The 17564-nt window shown below is 52.2% G+C and overlaps 1 protein-coding gene across 2 annotated transcripts in view; it reads right to left on the bottom strand.

Moving 5' to 3' along the window:
• The window catches only part of Trappc9 (trafficking protein particle complex subunit 9), a 407886-nt gene that overhangs the window by 54335 nt on the left and 335987 nt on the right, over window positions 1–17564 (bottom strand). For both annotated transcript variants that reach the window (XM_048358924.1, XM_048358925.1), the window contains one exon: window positions 15436–15526. In XM_048358924.1, coding sequence (XP_048214881.1) covers window positions 15436–15526 — 91 coding nt within the window. The remainder of the gene's footprint in view (window positions 1–15435; window positions 15527–17564) is intronic.

Here is a 17564-nt window from a genome sequence, read left to right as displayed (position 1 = left end):
ACCGACCTCAAGCACTTGATGAGGACACCTGGAGGAAAGATTCCTTGGGACTTCTCAAACACACCTAAAGGGCTACAGCAAGAGACTGCAGGCAGCTGAGAAACGGACTCTGTAGGAGGATTACCGTGAGGCCTGGGCCTCACCCCAGCCCACTTCACCCCTCAGGTGCCCGCAGCAGCCTGAGCTGTGCTTGGGTAGGTCTGCGGTGTGCCAGGAGCCAGAGCAGACCCAGCAGTGCAGAGACCCCTCCCCTTCCCCCTCAGCTTCAGGCCTTCATCACATTCCTCATCACAGAAAGAATTTCTGGGGGCTGGGAAGCAGGCTTAGCGGTAGAGTGCTTGCCTAGCATGCATGCGGCCCTGGGTTCCATTCCTTAGTACCACATACACAGAAAAAGCTGGAGTGGCACTGTGGCTCAAGTGGAAAAGTGCTAACCTTGAGCAAAAGAAGCTCACAGACAGTGCCCAAGCCCTGAGTTCAAGGCCCAGGACTAGCAAAAAAGAAGAGGAAGGAGGAGGTGGAGGAGGAGGAGGAGGAGGAAGAAGAAGGGGAGGAAGAGGAGGAAGAGAAGAGGAAAGGAGGAGGAGTAAAGAAGAATGAAGAAAGGAGGAGGGTGATGGGGGGAGGAGGAGAAGGAAGAAGGAGGAAGAAAGAAGAAAGAAGAAAAAAGGAAAGAAAAGAATTTCTTACAAGGTGCTGGTAACTCATGCTTATCATCCTAGCTACTCAGGGCCTGAGATCTGAGGATTGCAGGATGAAGCCATTCTGGGCAGAAAAGTCTGTGTGAGTCTTATCCCCTCTTAACCGCCAAAATGCCAGAAGGGAGCTGTCGATCAAGTATTAGAGTGCCAGCCTTGTATGAAAAAGCTCAGGGACAGCCCCCAGGCCCTAAGTTCAAGCCAGCACAAAAGAGAAAGAATTTCTTAATCAGCAAGGGAACCAACTGTATAACTGTAACTATTCTGTGGCGTATTTACAAGGACAGACTAGTTGTGTATACCAGTATACAGTATTGAGGAACCATCATGGAGAAAATATCATAAGCATAGACATTTCTGAGTGAGTTCCACGCCAGGAGATGAGTGCTCTGCCTCGCTCAATTTCACATTCCTGGTGAGGTGGGTTTACGTGCTCTGGAACCCACCAAGGAGCGGGGTGGCTTCCTTAAGATCTTCCTGGAGAAACTCGCATCTCCGCTGTCCGACCCCAGGGCCAGCTCTGCCAGGCCAGCTTGCTTCTCCTGGCTCGTGGAGACAGGACGCTGTTGATCTCATCCACCATGACCAGACACGGGAGTGCCAGGATGAATAAGGCATTCTCCCTGCTCACTCTGGTCCCACAGGCTTCCTGCTGTGTCTCCACTCGCAGAGGTACCCGGGCCTCTTCTCCGTCCTCCCGAGGGTGCAGGCCATCTTCCAATGCGCCAGTGTGTATTTTCTTAGCAGCCACACATTACATGTGCAGACCCTCGTCTAAGAAGTCCAGAGGAATAAACTGAAAGGATTCCTGAGTGCCCACTATGTGTGACCTCACTGTGGTCACACGACCTCAGTCAGTGCTCGGTTCTGCATGGTGGCCAGGGAGTATACCAAGCAGCAAACTGGGCCAACACCAGAACCCCCAAGACTCCTTCCCGATGGCGCTGGGTGTTCAGGGCTCTTTCCAATTACCCCGAAGTGGCAGTGCCCCTCACAGCACAGGAAATCCCAGCCACTTGCCTGCTGTTGCAATTTCAAGTCACTTTCCTCCCGGGAGAGATTGGGTTACTCAAGACATGTTAATCACAAGTCACCTCTACTGTTACAGTGACTAGATTCTAACATACGAGGCCAACGTGTGCAAAAGCCGTGCCATGTAATTTTCCACAGGGGGAAAGGAGAATTTGGGGGAGGAGAATTTACACCATGCAAGGAAGAATTTTGCTGTCAGTCTGGGCAACCAAATTGCCCATCCATCCACCAGTGCATGTAGCCATTTACTGCTTTCTTTAGTCATCCACACAGTTATCCTTTTTACCCAGCTCCTGGTCCACGTACCTGACTCTTCTTTAACCCACTCAGCTGTGCATGGACCCATCTAACCATTCACTCTGCCAGCTATGAGCAACTCTACTCTCCCATCTCCAACAATTGTTTATTAAGGACCCACCACATGCCAAGAGCCATTCCAGATGCTGGGACACTCAGATAAATAAGACATTCTCCCTGCTCCAAAGAGCACTGTCCAAAAAAGACATCAGGTTAAAACACAAGTTACGGCTCTCTACCACAGATTCCTCCCCCCACCCCCACCCCACCCCCCACCAGGGACTTTCAGGAGCACAAGTATGGAGAAAATGCTCCATAGAGCACTTCATGTCACTTTCAGAGTCTAATTTGTTGGTAAGGGGCGGAACCCCCGCAGCACTGTGGGCAATTTGAAGGAGAGGTGGGCCGACCGGAGCAGAGCACATTGCACCACTGGCCGGGAATGCCGGGCATTACTGGAACTTGCCTGGCTCAAGACAAAAGCTGGTACGGGGCCATCGCTCCTCCTCTCCTCATGCTGCTCCACTGCTGTCAGCAGGAACGGAGGTTCTCAGGCCCACAGCAACGCGGCCAACACAAGTGCTGACCCCAGATGCTGCCATCTGTCCCTCACTTGACTCCAGGTTCAAGGTGAGGGGGACGGAGTGATGGCTGAGATCCCGGAAGCAGAGCCTGGGGGTCAGCTGTGGCCCCGCCGTGCCCCAACACTGGTCCTGCCAGGGAAACCCCATAAGAGAGATGACCCAGGCAGCCTGCAAGGCCTAGAGAACACTGGGAAACAAGCAAGAACACTCGGTGAGAGAAAATGAGTCAGAAAGGGAAAGGACTTCCGGTGGACTTGAAGTATTTACACGTGATGATCTTTGGAGCATGGGTGGTAGCTGCACAAAATGACTTTACTGTTAACTGAGCTGGCATCGGAACAAGAGCTCGCGTCATGACACCGCACGGAGCGGAGCTGGCTAGGCTCTGTCCAGGAAGGGGCTGGTGGAGAGGAGACACTGGCTCGGTTAATGGGCAGGTTGGGCATCCCACAGATGGTTCTGGAGGTCTGTGACACAGACAGTGTTCTCTGATGTACTGTGGGACTATCTTTGTGATCCGTCTGTACCCTCCCCCCACAGAGGCCTGGATGCTGTCCAGATCCCCCAGGGCCACCAGCATGGACCCAAACCCCCACTCCCTGCAAGCACCAGCTCGCTTCCCTTGGCCCAGGTCCTGCAGTGTGTAAATGTGTTCTCCTGGCTCCATTTTCCCCATGCAGGAGGTGACGGAGCAGAGTCGGGCTGATAGTGCTATCCGGGGCTGATGGAGGCTCTCATGGTGTTAATGGTAATGACTTGCAATGATTCACACAGTCAATAGGAAAGCACGTTTATCCTCCACAAGACAGCACAACCTCGCGTCCGCCCCCTCTGCGTTCGTGTTCCCTGAGGGGGCGCCGGCTACCTGGGGCCCACCGGGAGCCCCTGTGGGGGATGGAAAATGAGTTTCTGACTCACCATCAAGCAGGTTGGGGGCACAATCTTGTAAAGTCTGGGTGGGCCCCGGAGGAGGAAGGGGCAAGCAGAGCTCCTCTGGGATAGAGAGGAACCCACTGCTGCGGTGTCTAAGCACCTGCAGAAGGCCCTGCCTGGCTCACTCAAACCTTGTTCGTCTTGGTCCAAAATCATTTTTGGCATCTTCTTTCACATAACGGCTCAGAACCTGGGCTTCCTGAGGGGTGCAAGGTGGTACCAACGCCTGGCGCGGAACTATTCCTGTCACTACTTACAGGGAGTGTCCCTCTTCAACCTCTACTGCCCTTGGCCCCTGGGCTTTCAGCAGGCCCTTTGGGAGGTCACTGAGGCAGGAGCGTGCCTTCCTGGGGGTCCAGCCAGTGTCCCCTTGGCAGCAGGATCCTGCTGAGCTAACGAGGAGGTCAGTGACAACACCATCACTCAAGAGTCTTGCAAGTATCTTCTCCTTTGGGGAAGTGGCTTAAAGAATGCCTCCGTGAGTCTACAGGGGCCACGATCCCGCCATCGTATTGAACATAGGGCAAGCCTCACAGCTCCCTCATTAAAGCAGACTCAAGGTGGGAGAAATGGAAGTGGGCCAAAGAGGTGCAGGGCAGGGGGCAAGGGAGGGCTGCTCAGCCTGGGTCAGCAGCTGGAGCTTCAGTAATACTTGCTGAACAAACAAACCCATGAGCAAGTGACTCAAAAAGGAGTGGGAAACACTCCAGGCCCCAGCCCTGGCCTCTAAGGAGGGAAGGAGAGCGGAAGGCAGGAAGCACCATGAGGCTACAGCTCTTCTTTCTAGACCAGACACCGTCAGGGGAGCTCAGCATCCCAGGCCTGCCTGGAGGACCAGGCAGAGGCCCCGGTGGGTGGGGGGGGGGGGCGAGGGTGGAGGTGGTAACCTTACCCAGGATGCAGGAAGCTCTTATGCTGTTGGGGATTTTGCATCTTTACTTGAGAACAAACAGGCATGTAGTTGGTACTTTAGGTAACCCACATTACGTAGATTCAATTATTACCTACTCATGTGTGCCGACCGGTAAGTACCAATAACCCATCACTGCATCCTATGTAGATGGTATTTATCTTGTGTGGGTTCTCGGGGAGAATGGTCTCCACGCAAGGGCTATGCAGATAAAGAAGGGAAGCAGGAACGATGCTTTATGTCTGAGCCTTCTGCTCATTCTCACCAGTGTCTGTGACCCTGGGAGGGGAGGACTTGCTGTGCTCAGAAGCCTCTGCGGGCTGCTGTCAATGCCCCCAGAATCCTCTCTATTTCCCGTGAGGCTTTGGAACACCAAGAACTGACATGGTCTCGCTCTCCCCGGGTCAGAACCGGCAGGGCTGGCTTTGCTCCGAGCCCTAGCTCACGGACGCCACACTAACCATGCGTGAGTAGGGCTCAGCCCAGGCCAGCCTGTGTCACGGTCCACTCTGCCTTTGACAGCCAGGGACGCCAGGTGCTGGCCCAGCCTTCACTGTCCTTCTCCGTATCCTGGGGCACAGAGCGCACCCTCAGCAAAGGGCAGCACTTCAAGCACCGGGCTGGTCTTGGCCCGTCTCCTTCCCAGCTGTGCCAGCCTCTGAGCGTCACTGAGGTGGCCCAGGGGGCGGTGGTCACAGCCAGCCGCCACCCCACACGGACCACTCAGCATCATGGGCTCTGTTCTCATGACACCTCTTTCTCTCTTCCTTCCGATTAAATCTCAGAGACTTGCCAGAAGTCACCCCGGCTGGGTCCAAGCCCGTGGCCACAGCAAGTTCTCCAATAAATTCAGCCAAGAGAGGCCAAGCTGGTACTCCTATGATCTATGGGAGGCGCCAGCCTGCTTATGCCCCAGAAAATGGCCTCAGCCTGGCTATATCATTTCCTAACTTGAAGTAAGGGCTGAGGGGTCCTAGCCTCTAGATGAGTCTTCTCAGTGGTGCCATACTTCCATCTACGACCTTCACTCTCAGCTGGCACCGAGCTCCTGGGCAGGCATATCAATTATTAAACTATTCTTTGTTTATGTCTGCAAGAGGTGGGAGACAGGCTCCTCCCCACACCTCCAGGAAGACACAGGGCCTACCTGGTTACCTTGTAACCCGGAGTCAAGCCTGACCAAAGACAAATAAATAAAAAGATAGGCCAATCTAATAAAAGCCAAGCCAATGGAGCGGGGAGTAGAATAATTAAATATTTGTCTTCTTTGCTCATGAAGTGAGTGGCCTAGGCTTTCCAGAACTCTGTTGAGAATTCAGCCCTAGATCCACCCCAGTCCTGCCAGCTGCCAGGCGGTGTAACACCCCCAGCTCAGCCCCGGGGCCTTCTCAGGCACTGTGGCCTGCCAGCCACTTCCCTGCTCTGAGTTTACATTCCATACCTGGCAAGAGGCAACAGCATCAGCAGTGTCAGGTCCCTGTGGCGCTCTGAGACCATGGGGGTAGGAGCCTAATTAGCTCATCGGAAGACCAGGCCTGGAAAACCAGAAGGCTCGAGTCTTCACTCCGGGCCTTCAAAGGATTCAATGAGAATCCTTTGAATTGCTGGAGACACTTGGCACATGGTTTATAAAGCTGTCAAGTAATTCCGGGAGCCCAAGACTGAGCTCCATGTCTATTTCGGCAGGCCGCAGACCCGGGAGGTGACGACCTGGCAGGGAGCATACGCATTCTAAGCCAGGCAGGACTGGACCCTGAGCAGGTGACCTCGGCTCCAAGAGTCTCACACTTCATGGAGGGAGAGCAGGATGGTTTCCATCTCCCTGGGCTACGGCCTCAGTTAAAGGGGACAGTGTGTGCAAAGACAAAGGACCTCACAGGCTCGAGGAGCAGTTCTTTGAGGCCACCGCTCAGGTCTGCAGCATGAGAGCTCTCCCGTATCCTCAGTCCTTCACAGTTTGGGACTCAGAGAGGTCTGCAGAAGCTGAGGGGTGCTGCCGGTCAAGGACTTAGTTGAGAAATTTCAACAGGGGCAGCAGAGGGCCCAATTTCTTCCCCACCTCTGTCAGGAACCAAGGCCAAGGTTGAAGTCAACAAGTGGTCCGTCTCTAAGGGCTCGCCCCTGCCACAGTCCAGGAAGCATCTTTCCTTGAACTGGGCTATCTGTGTCTAAGCCCAGATGCCCTTACATGGCCATAAGACCTCAGGGTCCCTTTGTGCCCTGAGTCCTGCAGGAGCAGCAGTCACAGCCAATGACCCTCATGGGTAGTGAGCACTTGCAGGATTCTTCTCGCTGGGTAGAGCTGGCTCCAGGAAAGGGTTGGCAGGGAGACCTGACCCAGGTTAGCTCAGCATGCCTCCCATCTGAGCATAACACCTGCCAGGAACTTGGCACTGTGCCATGTGTCCCGGTAGGCCATTTCTTTCCCACAGCTGCACAGAGTGGGATTGTGGATTGTGTCCATTTTACACATCTAGAAACAGGCCCGACAGGGTAAAACCGGCTTAGCTGGGAGAAACCGAGTCCTTTGCTCTTCCTGTTCCAGAAGAGGGACACTGCCCTGTGATCTTCCCAGCCTACCATCAGGAAGCCCTGGCCCGCGCTGTTCAGGCTGAGGGGCGTGGCCTGGCTGGCCGGGAGGGAGGGCTGCTCCACTGGGTTTTTCCAGTCGCCCTCCTCTCCCCGAGCTGCTGTCCAGTGATGAAGCACCAACCTTGGGCCTGGGGAAGAGGACGCTGGCGGGGAAAGGTCAGAGGCTGAGCCTTTGAAGTACCTCACCAGGCTCAAGGTCTGGCTTCAAAGCGGCCCAGATGCCAGCGTTCCTTTAAGAGTCACTTCCTGTGTGGGCTCCCCACATGGAAAGGAGCTATTTTCCCTGAACTTCCCAACAGTGCAGTCCAAGTGACCCACATTTGCTTCCAGAGCTCCCTACTTGCTGAGTTAAACATCTTAACTTAGAACTTTCTCCATTAGGCAGCTCTCTGTGCTTAGTAGGCTCTAGGCGCCAGAAGTCAGACATGAAGGGGGAGCAATGCCTGGGCCAGAAGTGATCCCTGTCTGACAGGGCCCTAACCAACCCCACACACAATGCCAGATGTCTGTGGGCCAAGGGGGAAAGGCAGCTGACCTTCACTTCTGACTATGTATCCTGCAGTCATACTGTGAGTCTCAGGTCATGATGCTTACTCAAGCCACAAAGCTGGGACCTCAGGCCCACTTTGAGGTGAGGGCACAGGACTCCCTCTACACCTGGCCGTGTCTCTAGCTGCCTCCTCTGGTTACGTGAGAACATTCTGGGACATTCTGGCCACTTACCCATTCTTCCACAGTGTCTAGATTTTGGCCCATGTGTCTGCTTGCTTCCTGTGGAAGCCATGCTCCTCCTGGGGCCTGAAGCCTGGTTGGTAAGGGAGCAGCCTCTGGCAAAGAACCTGTTGGAGGTGTTGGACAGCTCAGGGAGGAGACCTGGAAGGTCTAACTTTGATTTCCTGGTGGGCACTTTGTGTCAAGCACCGCATCTCATGAGATGTGCCAGGGTGCTTGCACAATGGGAAATGCACCACAAGCCAGGCTGTCAGAGCTCACAGATACCACAAGTACAGACGGGTCCGCCGAGTCCCTGCTGACCCACATCTACACATGGCATCCCCTACTCTCTTCTGTCAACACTGTATGTGTTCTCCCAAGTTCTTCACCAGTCTGTGAGAATCAGTGGGACAAAGGGTGAACCAATTCAACAGCGATACTCACTAGACACTACGTTGGAAACGAACTTCACAACTTGGGGGGAGGAAGGTTGGGGGGGAAAAGTGGGAGAAAATGAGGGAGGAGGTAACCCTTCTCAAAAAGAAATGTACGCATTACCTTACTTACGTAAATGTAACTTTGTTACATCACCCTTTGCATATCACCTTTAAAATAAAATCTAAATTAAAAAGATTCCAGAGATATACAATTTTCTGAAATATGGAAGCATGGTGGGAGGAGGGTAATTTTTTTTCTTTGTCTTGTGAAGAAACAATGGGGAAACCAAAGTAAGACTGAAATTCCGTACCACTTACTCTTAGCATGACACCCATCTCACAATCGCTTTTTATTTAAGGGATAGAGCACAGCTAGGATGACGTGGCATGGGCTGAGGGGTCCACCAGACAGATTTTGATTCTAATGCAAGCTCTGTGGCTTTCTAGTCACAGAGGAATGGTGGGATCTTGGTTTCATAATGAGAATAGCACACTGCTCCACAGACCTGCCAACAGCAGAGTTCCCAGCAGCCAGTGCATCTGTGGGGCCCCGAGAAAGACCACCCTCCCTGAGACTCTTCTCCTGGTCTTGGGAGTGAGCCTTAGAAAACAGCAGGGTCCTGGATCTGGACTGAATCCATTTACCCGCACAGCGCCTGCCGCATCGGCTGGGGTCAAAGGTGCTTTTTGCTAGCAGTTACTGGCCTGCTCTGTGTGAACATACCAGAGAGAACACCAGCATCCCGGAATGCAGAGACTGCGTATCAACAGGCTCAGGGCTGCGGACCAGCTCCGCAGGAAGCACATCTATGAGCTTTGCCTAGAAGCTCATGTGCAGCTTTGGAACTAAGAAGCCCACAGAGACCTGGGCTTAATTTATATCTGCACTAATTAGCACAGATTCAAACAGCAGTCTAAATTCCCTTGATTTCATTGTGATTAGGTGGCAGCAGGAAAAAAAAAAAATCTAAGGAGGGCCAACAAGAGGAGCTATCCTCACAATGAAGGTTGTCCCCATGGGGTCTGACAGGCAGCTGGAGAAACCAGACAGTCAGGGGATGGCTCTCCCCATCCCAGGGAGAGAGCTCCCATAGGGTCCAGCCTGCAGGAACACAGACTTTCTCCCAAACAAGGGACTATTGATCTCACCCCGTCATTCACTAAATGTGCATTTGTGGAAGGCTTATTACTCACCAGTCATTCAGTAGCACTTGTTTTGTGCCTATTCTGTGCTGTGAGCTCAGAAAGGGTGAGGCAGAAAGATATATGTGGGTTGGGAGCATAGGGCAGAGCAGGTAAGGAAGTGAGGTGCAGAGGCCCACCTACAACCAGGAAAAGGAAAGAAGGAGGGAGTGGGGGCATGGGAGCAAAAGCACGCGATTTCAGCAGCCTGCAAGCCCCCTGCCCACGTGTGAAATGCACCCAGAGCCCAAGCTAACAGCTCTCAAAAAACAAACCCAAAAGGAATAACTATACTCATTTCTGACAAAACAGATTCTAAACTTAAATTAGCCGAAAGAGACAAAGCAGGTCATTTCGTGTTCGTGAAGAGAAAAAGCCATCAAGAAGAAATAATGGCCATTAACATACATACCAAATGTTGGCATACCCAAGTTCATTAACAGAAACGTCTGGACTTAAAAGCAAGGATAGACCCTAGCACAATAATAATAGGAGATTTCAATACCCTAGTGTCGCCAATAGACAGCTCATCCAAGCAAAAGAATCAACAAAGAAACCTCAGAACTAAATGACACCGCAAACCACATGGACTGAACAGGCCTGTGCAGAGTAGTTCACCCAGTGGCCCTACCATACAACGCTTCCCAGCAAGTCATGGAACTCTCTCCAAAACAGGTCATATTTTAGGACCTAAAGAAAGCTAACAAAGAAAAGCAAATGGAAATAACTCCTAGACCATTGTGGAGCAAAACTAGAATTCAACAGTAAAAAACCCTACAGAAAATACTAAAATTCATGGAAACAAAACAACTCCTTGTTGAATAATCATTAAAGAAATTAGGAGGAGAAAATAATTTCCTAGGATGTAACGAGAATGAGTGCACAAGCTACCAGAACCTCTCAGACACAGCAAAGTCAGCGCTAACAGCGAAATTTATAGCTATGAACATGTACATCGAAACTTTTGTTTCTGCAATTTCTTTCAATTATTTGTCATGTGTCTACTACCTGGTCAAGTGTGTAATCCACCTGCTTATAAGGGGGGTTTACTACATATAGATGCGGTGTGGATTTCTTTAATACACAGTGAAAACACAGAGAGTTTTAAAAACATATAATCCCAATAGGTCTTTCTAAGAATAGTACAAAAATACAAGATATTTTTCCGAGATTGCTCAACTTGAAATCAGCATCCCGCAGCGAGACTCACTTGTGCTCATTGCAACAATGTTTGTAACAGGAGAAGACCGGAAACGACTTGGAAGTCCATCGGCAGGTACAGTGTGAGTCAACAGCCAGGCGTCTTGGGCAGAGGCTGGAAAGAACATGAGCGCTCCAGTGGGCTGGGATGGAGGGACGGCGATGACACATCAAGAGAGCACAGAGAATGAGTGCCCAGTGCCGTTGCTAAGTTACCTGGGGGAAGCAGGGTTGGGTGCTAGAGGCATGGGGGACGCTGGCTCTGTGTGGCCACTGCCCCTCCTCTGCAGGACGGGAGATGGGGGCCAGTTCCTCACCCATGCTGCTGCCAGGAAGTCTAAGAATCAACTGCCATCCGGTCCCTGAGCAACCATCTGCAGAAGCTGCAAGATAGAAACAAACAAAACCCCTACAAGACATCCCAGTCACTGGGATTTATGAGCAGAGTAGAGACTTGTCTCCTGGCAGAGCCCAGGGGCCTCAACATGCAGACGACATCCTCAGAGGCACCAGACAGAGTTCAGAGGGCCTGGCAAAGCTGGGTCCAGGACCCTGAATAGAGCTTAGAATTCAGAGAGCCGGACAGAGGGAAAAAGACACACTGGGGCATGGTTTGTCTCAAATGCAGACAAGCTCTACAGCCCTCTACAGGTTCCCAAGGAGACATGAGTTCCATCAGGACAGGCAGGTTCTGTCTCATAGGGACTGGAGACCAGGGCTCCAGTTCTGCTCCCTCCACTGCTTTGGTAACACCTGCACCGGCTCCCAGGCCAACGCACAACGGATGGGGACAAGTGGTCTGATGCCAACACGGGCGGGTGCCCAACCCTCCCGGGCAGCGACGGAGCTTAGTTTGTTATTGGGTCCTGGCACCTTGTCTTGAGAGCAGATGGTCAGCAGATTTTGATTCAATGAATAGATGAATCTGTCAACCCAGAAGCAACAAACTCCACATAGGCGTTAGGCGAACCTTCCTCTCTGAAACCGTTTCTCCGTTCGTGTGAAGGGAACTGTAATGCTAACCTCATGGACTTGTGCAGGCCACGTGCTCTGAGAAAGGGATGGGGGCCCCTCGCTCGGGTCACCAGGTGAATGCAGCTGCCTAGGCTGGTTCTATCCGCCTCATCCTACAAGTGCCGCTTTCATGCCGTAGCTCAGAACTTGAACACACAAATGAGTGTAACTGGAGAATGCGTGCCAAAAATACATACTGCACTGTATTTGGTGGAAGTCTATGAAAGACAGCACAGACCAATCACAGATGTATCTCGGAAGATCTGTGTTACCAGCTGGCAAAGGAGGTGGCAGGTGGCACAGCAGTAGGACCTTCCAGGCAGTGTGGCAGACATTTGTCCCTATGACCAGCTACCTATGGAGATGCCCAGAAGATGGTCCACAAAGTAGAAGGCCAGGGAACAGTCTGGATCTGCTGAGGTGCAGACAGTTCCAGCCCCCTCTTCATGCATCTCCCACCTGGACACACACACGCTCACACACACACACACACACACACACACACACACACACACACACGAGCTCTTACTAAGATGCTCATGGACTGAGGCAGAAAGTATTTTGGACGCTCCAGCCCAGGCCCAGCTCTTCCTGTGAGTCCTGCCCAGCTGTTGAGTCCTCTGCAGAAGTAGCACAGACTCCCAGCCCAGAGCTTCAGCTCTTGCTTCTCTACAAGCTCACAGGAAGGAGAGTCCAGTGGCCAGCCCCAGAGCCAGCTGAGCACAGTTGGCGAGGCCTCTTTCCATGGAATACAGCACTCCTTCCTCCCTCACAGAGGATGGGGTGCCCTGTGCCATTACAAATGCCAAAACGAGGCCCAGAGGAAACCTACCAACAGCAGAGACCCTACCAAAAGTAGACGAGCCAGAACGGAAGTCCAAGCTGGCTCAGCAGTGATGTCATGCTTGTGTCAGAAAGCGATGCCCTCAGCACGTGGCAGAATTGACAGCTTTGCTCTCCAATAAGGCCCAGTCAAGTATCAGCAATTTGGGGGCATTTGGTCAAAAACCCCTAAGCAGATAGAAAGGCTCTAGGTATAAGCTGGGGTCTATGGTTTTTATAAGGCCAAACATTTTTTTTTTTTTTTTGGGCCAGTCCTGGGCCTTGGACTCAGGGCCTGAGCACTGTCCCCCGCTCAAGGCTAGCACTCTGCCACTTGAGCCACAGCGCCGCTTCTGGCCGTTTTCTGTATATGTGGTGCTGGGGAATAGAACCTAGGGCCTCGTGTATCCGAGGCAGGCACTCTTGCCACTAGGCTATATCCCCAGCCCAAGGCTAAACATTTTGAAACGTGTTCACATTCCAAATTATCTTGGATTCATTTAGCTGATACCAGCTGCTTGGGAGGTAAATATTGGAGATCATGGTTCCAAGCCAACTGAGGCAAAAAGTTCACAAGACCCCATCCCACAAGAAGCTGAGCAAGGTGGTGCCTGCCTATCATCCCAAGAAGATCACAGTGAGACCCTATCTTAACAGGAAAGGCTAGGCTTGGTGACACGTGCCTGTCATCACCGCTACGGTGGGAAGCCTGAACAGGAGAGCACCGGGGCTTCACTGGTGCCAACCAGCCTGGGGTGTGCCGGTGCTCCGGATGTCCACGGCTGCGAGAAGGGCAACACAGGGGGGCTCCTAGGGGGCAGAGTTTGGGGAGAGACATGTCTTTAATCTAGCAACTCTGTAACTAGAAAACTGGGACAGTCAGAAGATCAAACCACTACATCAAAAGATGTTTACTGGAAGTAGTCCAATCGATAACGGTTAAATACGTGGTGCCTGTGCCCACAGGGGAGCAGCAGGCACTGTCCGTGGGCTACTTCTGTCTGGAGAGGGCCCCAGGCTGGGCAGGGTTCCGCTGAGACGGGGCTACCCGCAGCTGGCCCTCCTGGGAGGCCTCTCGGCACAAGCGTCTCTCGGGCGTGAACGTGAGTATTGTCTTCTGACGCTGCGCACTGCTCCAGGATGGATAGAGGCCCTAACACAGCTCTGGCCACAGCCCGGCTGGCCTGTGAACTGTGTCCAGCTGTCACCTGAGGTCTCCGACCGGGACCTCCCTAGCCCTCAACAGCGCGGGGCAGCAGGCACTCCCCCTCTGTGGGGACCTGCTCCTTGTGACTCGCCTGGTGTCGGAATCCAAGCTCTGTTTCATTTGCATCCGATTTTTGGAGAGTTCAACTCATTCTTTGTGCAGCTGGGTTTTCTGTCCAAATGTCAGTAAGATAACCACAATGGCCGTAGCTTATAAGGCCTGCCCACCCCACACTCTGATTGTGTGAACCCTTCCCACCCACCATTCTGCTACCTGAGCCACTGAGGCATTTGGGGAAGTGGGTTATGTACCCAACACAGGGGCAGGCAGGCTGGGCCTCGCAACGAGATGGCATTCTCAGGTTTCCAGTGCACTGGGAACTCCCTACAGCGATGAAGAAAGCCAGCACCCAAACTGCCGCCTTCCTCCTCAGCACACAAATGACTCCCAAACGACGTTCTCATGCTCTCCAGGAACAGAGACACGGAAGACAGTAGCTCTGGGGCCAACTCTGGTTCACAGTAGTGGGGAAGCACACCCTGGTCTTTCTGCAACATTGCAGGGGCGGGGCGGGGGGGGAGGGCGTCCTGGGCCATCCCTCTGAGGGTGGCCCAGCCCTGGGTGGGGTCAGGAAGGAGTCCAGGCCTGAGGATAGGATGGAGGAGGTGTGCAGGGTGAACGGTGCAGATTAACGGAGGCCTCTGCGTGGGCTTGTGTCACTAAAGCGCTAGACTTGACTCTGAGAACTAAAGTACCTTCCTGGAATAACAGAAATATCTGCATGAAAGGCTCTGAGCTTTTAAAACAGAAGTGATTATAATCAATCTTCACCAGCAGCCAGGAAGGATTTACGGTTTCCCAGACACATTTGCAAGAGTCCTCTCTCCTCCACTCTGGTGCTCGGAGGCAACTGGCAGGACAGGGGATGTCCGTGCCACTGCACGCTGCGGAGACAGAGGCTCGGTCCCATCACCTGTCCACGTGAGACCCAGTGCACAGCAGGACCCCAGATTAACCCAGGTCCGCCCGACTCCACCTGCCTCCAACACGCCCACCCAGCTGGGAAGTAAGTGGGTAGAAAGCCTATGGTGTTGGTGAGATGGCTCTCGCTGTGCCCTGAGCAGCTGCCAACGTCAGCCTTGCCCGTCACGCGCCAGTCCCACCAGAGCTTCCTATACGAAAGACAGACAGAACTCAGGAAGAAACAGCCGACGGTGAGGGCGGGGACTTCCGGGGCACTGAAGGACCTCATGGCAGGTGATCTCCTGGCGACTCCCCTAGCCAGCATTATCATCTCCATTTCATCACTGAAGAACTCTGGCTCGGAGAGGCTAAGAGACATCTGAATATCACACAGCTGACATCGGACACAGCTAAGACTTTAAGCCAGGGCTGCCTAATCTAACTTCTGTAAAAGATGAAGGAACTCCGTGAGAAACAGCAGGACAGGAACAACACAGCAGGGGGCCCAGCCACCACCTTCTGGCCTCCTGTCCAGGTGTGTCTACCGGCTTTCAGGGTGCTCTGCACCAATAGGTGTCTCGGGGCTTCCCACCCAGCCCTGACTCTAATCTCCACGCCTCTCCCTAACTTCTTCACTAGTACACAGCTTTAAGGCGAGGGAGGAGCAGATAAACAGGAAAGACCCTCACTATTGTTGACTACTTAGCCTTCCCTTCATCTGAAAACTCCCAGCCCAGGCGTGATCAGGTAGGGTGCCGGCAGCGTGAGCCGTCTTGCCGCAGGCTTCCCCACTTGAAAGCGGCTGGCAGCCCTCTTCTTGAGCTTGCATGCTTTGAGAGAAAGTACTCACCCCACTGCAGAGGGGCGAGCTGCAGGTGCTCCAGGACGAGCTGGTTCAGGAGGCCCTCCACACTCGCCTCGCCGCTGCGCTTCAGGGACGGGTGGGCCTTGGTCAAGGAAAGCATAGCTTGGAAGATTCTAGAACCGGAACCCTAGAGGACCAACCTCCTACAGCACACGTCTCCACCTGCTCAACCACATGTTACCCTGAGAAGTGGGATCAAGGCAGAGAAACACAGTAGGCAGGTATCTCCCTTCCTCCACTGGAAGTCTGTTTACCTGAGTGACCATTACACAGGGAAGGAAAATGCACCTGGATAATTTAATCCAACAACTATTCTTGCAGGGGGAAACAGAGAAGAATGGAAGGTTATTTCGCCTTAATACATACAAATGGTGGATGGCTGTTCAATATGACCAGGCGTTTCTCAACATGTACGGGGTTCATGCTGGTTTCATGTTTGGCACATTTTATGTCTTCATGTGTGTGTATATATATATATACACACACACATTATTTTTTTATCAGAACAAGAAAGATTTTAATTTATATTTTGTGCTCAGTGTCAATGCTGGAGGCAATCACATATTCTATTATACCTTCTAATATGCATAACTTTTAGAATTTCCTTTTCTTGCCTCATTTGTATGATTTTATCATCTCACATAGCATCCTATTATTTTGTTTTCTTTTTGTTAATTCTTTGTCACTTTTTCCCCCTTAATTGTCCAAGTGAAGTACAGAAGGGTTACAGTATCATATGTAAGGCAATGAGTACATTTCTTGTTCAACTTGTTACCTCCTCCATCTTTCCCCTGCCTTTGCCCTCCCCCTTTCCCTCTCCCCCCCCCCATGAGTTGTACAGTTGGTTTACACCAAACGGTTTTGCAAGTATATACACATTATTGTGAATAGTTATACATCTCATTGTAATTACACATATTATTGTGAACAGGCTCACTTAAGCAAGTTCATAATCGAGGAAGTCATAACGTCTCTCAGCAAGTATCCGTGGATGGAGAAATTCGGCAGAGAAATGCGGACAGAAAGCATCTCCTGGGCACTGTGAATAACCCATCAGTATCACTCTTAGGAATATTCAATAAGCCTCCTGCCCTTTCCCCTGGAAATTAAATATATACGTTGTAATCAAAGTAGAAAATTCTAGTTTCCTATTTGCTCCAGAGATTGTAAAGTGGAGGGAAAGCCCACTTCCTCCAGCTGTGCTGAGTGAATTCCGCACACATGCAGGGTATCTGGGACGGGAGGCCAGGCAGCTGAGCACGGAGGATGGAGGGGCTTGAGGAGCCTTGAGGTTACAAGGCTCACACGCCGGGAAGAAAGCAATGAAGCCTGGGGACAGGTGTGTGGGAACGGAGGCTAGGTGGGAAGGGGCTGGAGCCGGAGCGAGGGTGGCCAGGACGGGCCGCGCCAGTCTGGAGGACGAGGACCCGAGAAAGCAAATCACCCATATATTTTGGTTTTGAAAAAAAATGCATATTTTTCTTTCTGCTTTCCTTTCAAACTGCAGGGTGTGTGAAAATGAAATCTCCAAAATGCAGCACACTGCTCTTATTACAAAATTCACGTGGGCTTTTGTGGTAGATGGTACCCGAGGCACAGAGCAGACCCCACCTGACCAAGGGCTGAGGGGCTCAGAAACTGGAGCTGAGGAGCAAGGTGGCATGCGGGGACAATACTGCCACTGGCACTGGCTTTGGAAATCTTCAAATATCATGAGTCTGGGAGCTAAGAAAGCTGATTTCCTTCATGCGGCCTCCTCCCCTGCACCTCTGTGAAGCATGAAGCAGGCATAGAGCTCGTGCCCTGCAATGCCAGGTTGGCTGACAGGCGGCCACTGTCACAGCCATGACACAGGGTCGCACTGATGAGGACGGTGGTGACTGCTTCTTAAATGCACGCACCTGACCTTTGCGGCAAAAGGTGGATAAGTAACGGGAACAATGACAGTCAGTCCTGTCACTACTGTCACTGTAGAGAATAAGCACGTCTACCAGGGAGAGGCCTCGGCTAAGAGTCTAACATGTATCTTCCGACTTGATGCCATTTTCATATTAAGACTTCAGAGCATGCTAGGTATGAGACAGCTAGTATAACATCCATCCAAAGGCTTTTAA

This window comes from Perognathus longimembris, chromosome 12 (assembly GCF_023159225.1).
Source record: "Perognathus longimembris pacificus isolate PPM17 chromosome 12, ASM2315922v1, whole genome shotgun sequence".
In the NCBI taxonomy this organism is placed as follows: Eukaryota; Metazoa; Chordata; class Mammalia; order Rodentia; family Heteromyidae; genus Perognathus; species Perognathus longimembris.
This window is presented reverse-complemented; position numbering and strand designations above follow the sequence as displayed.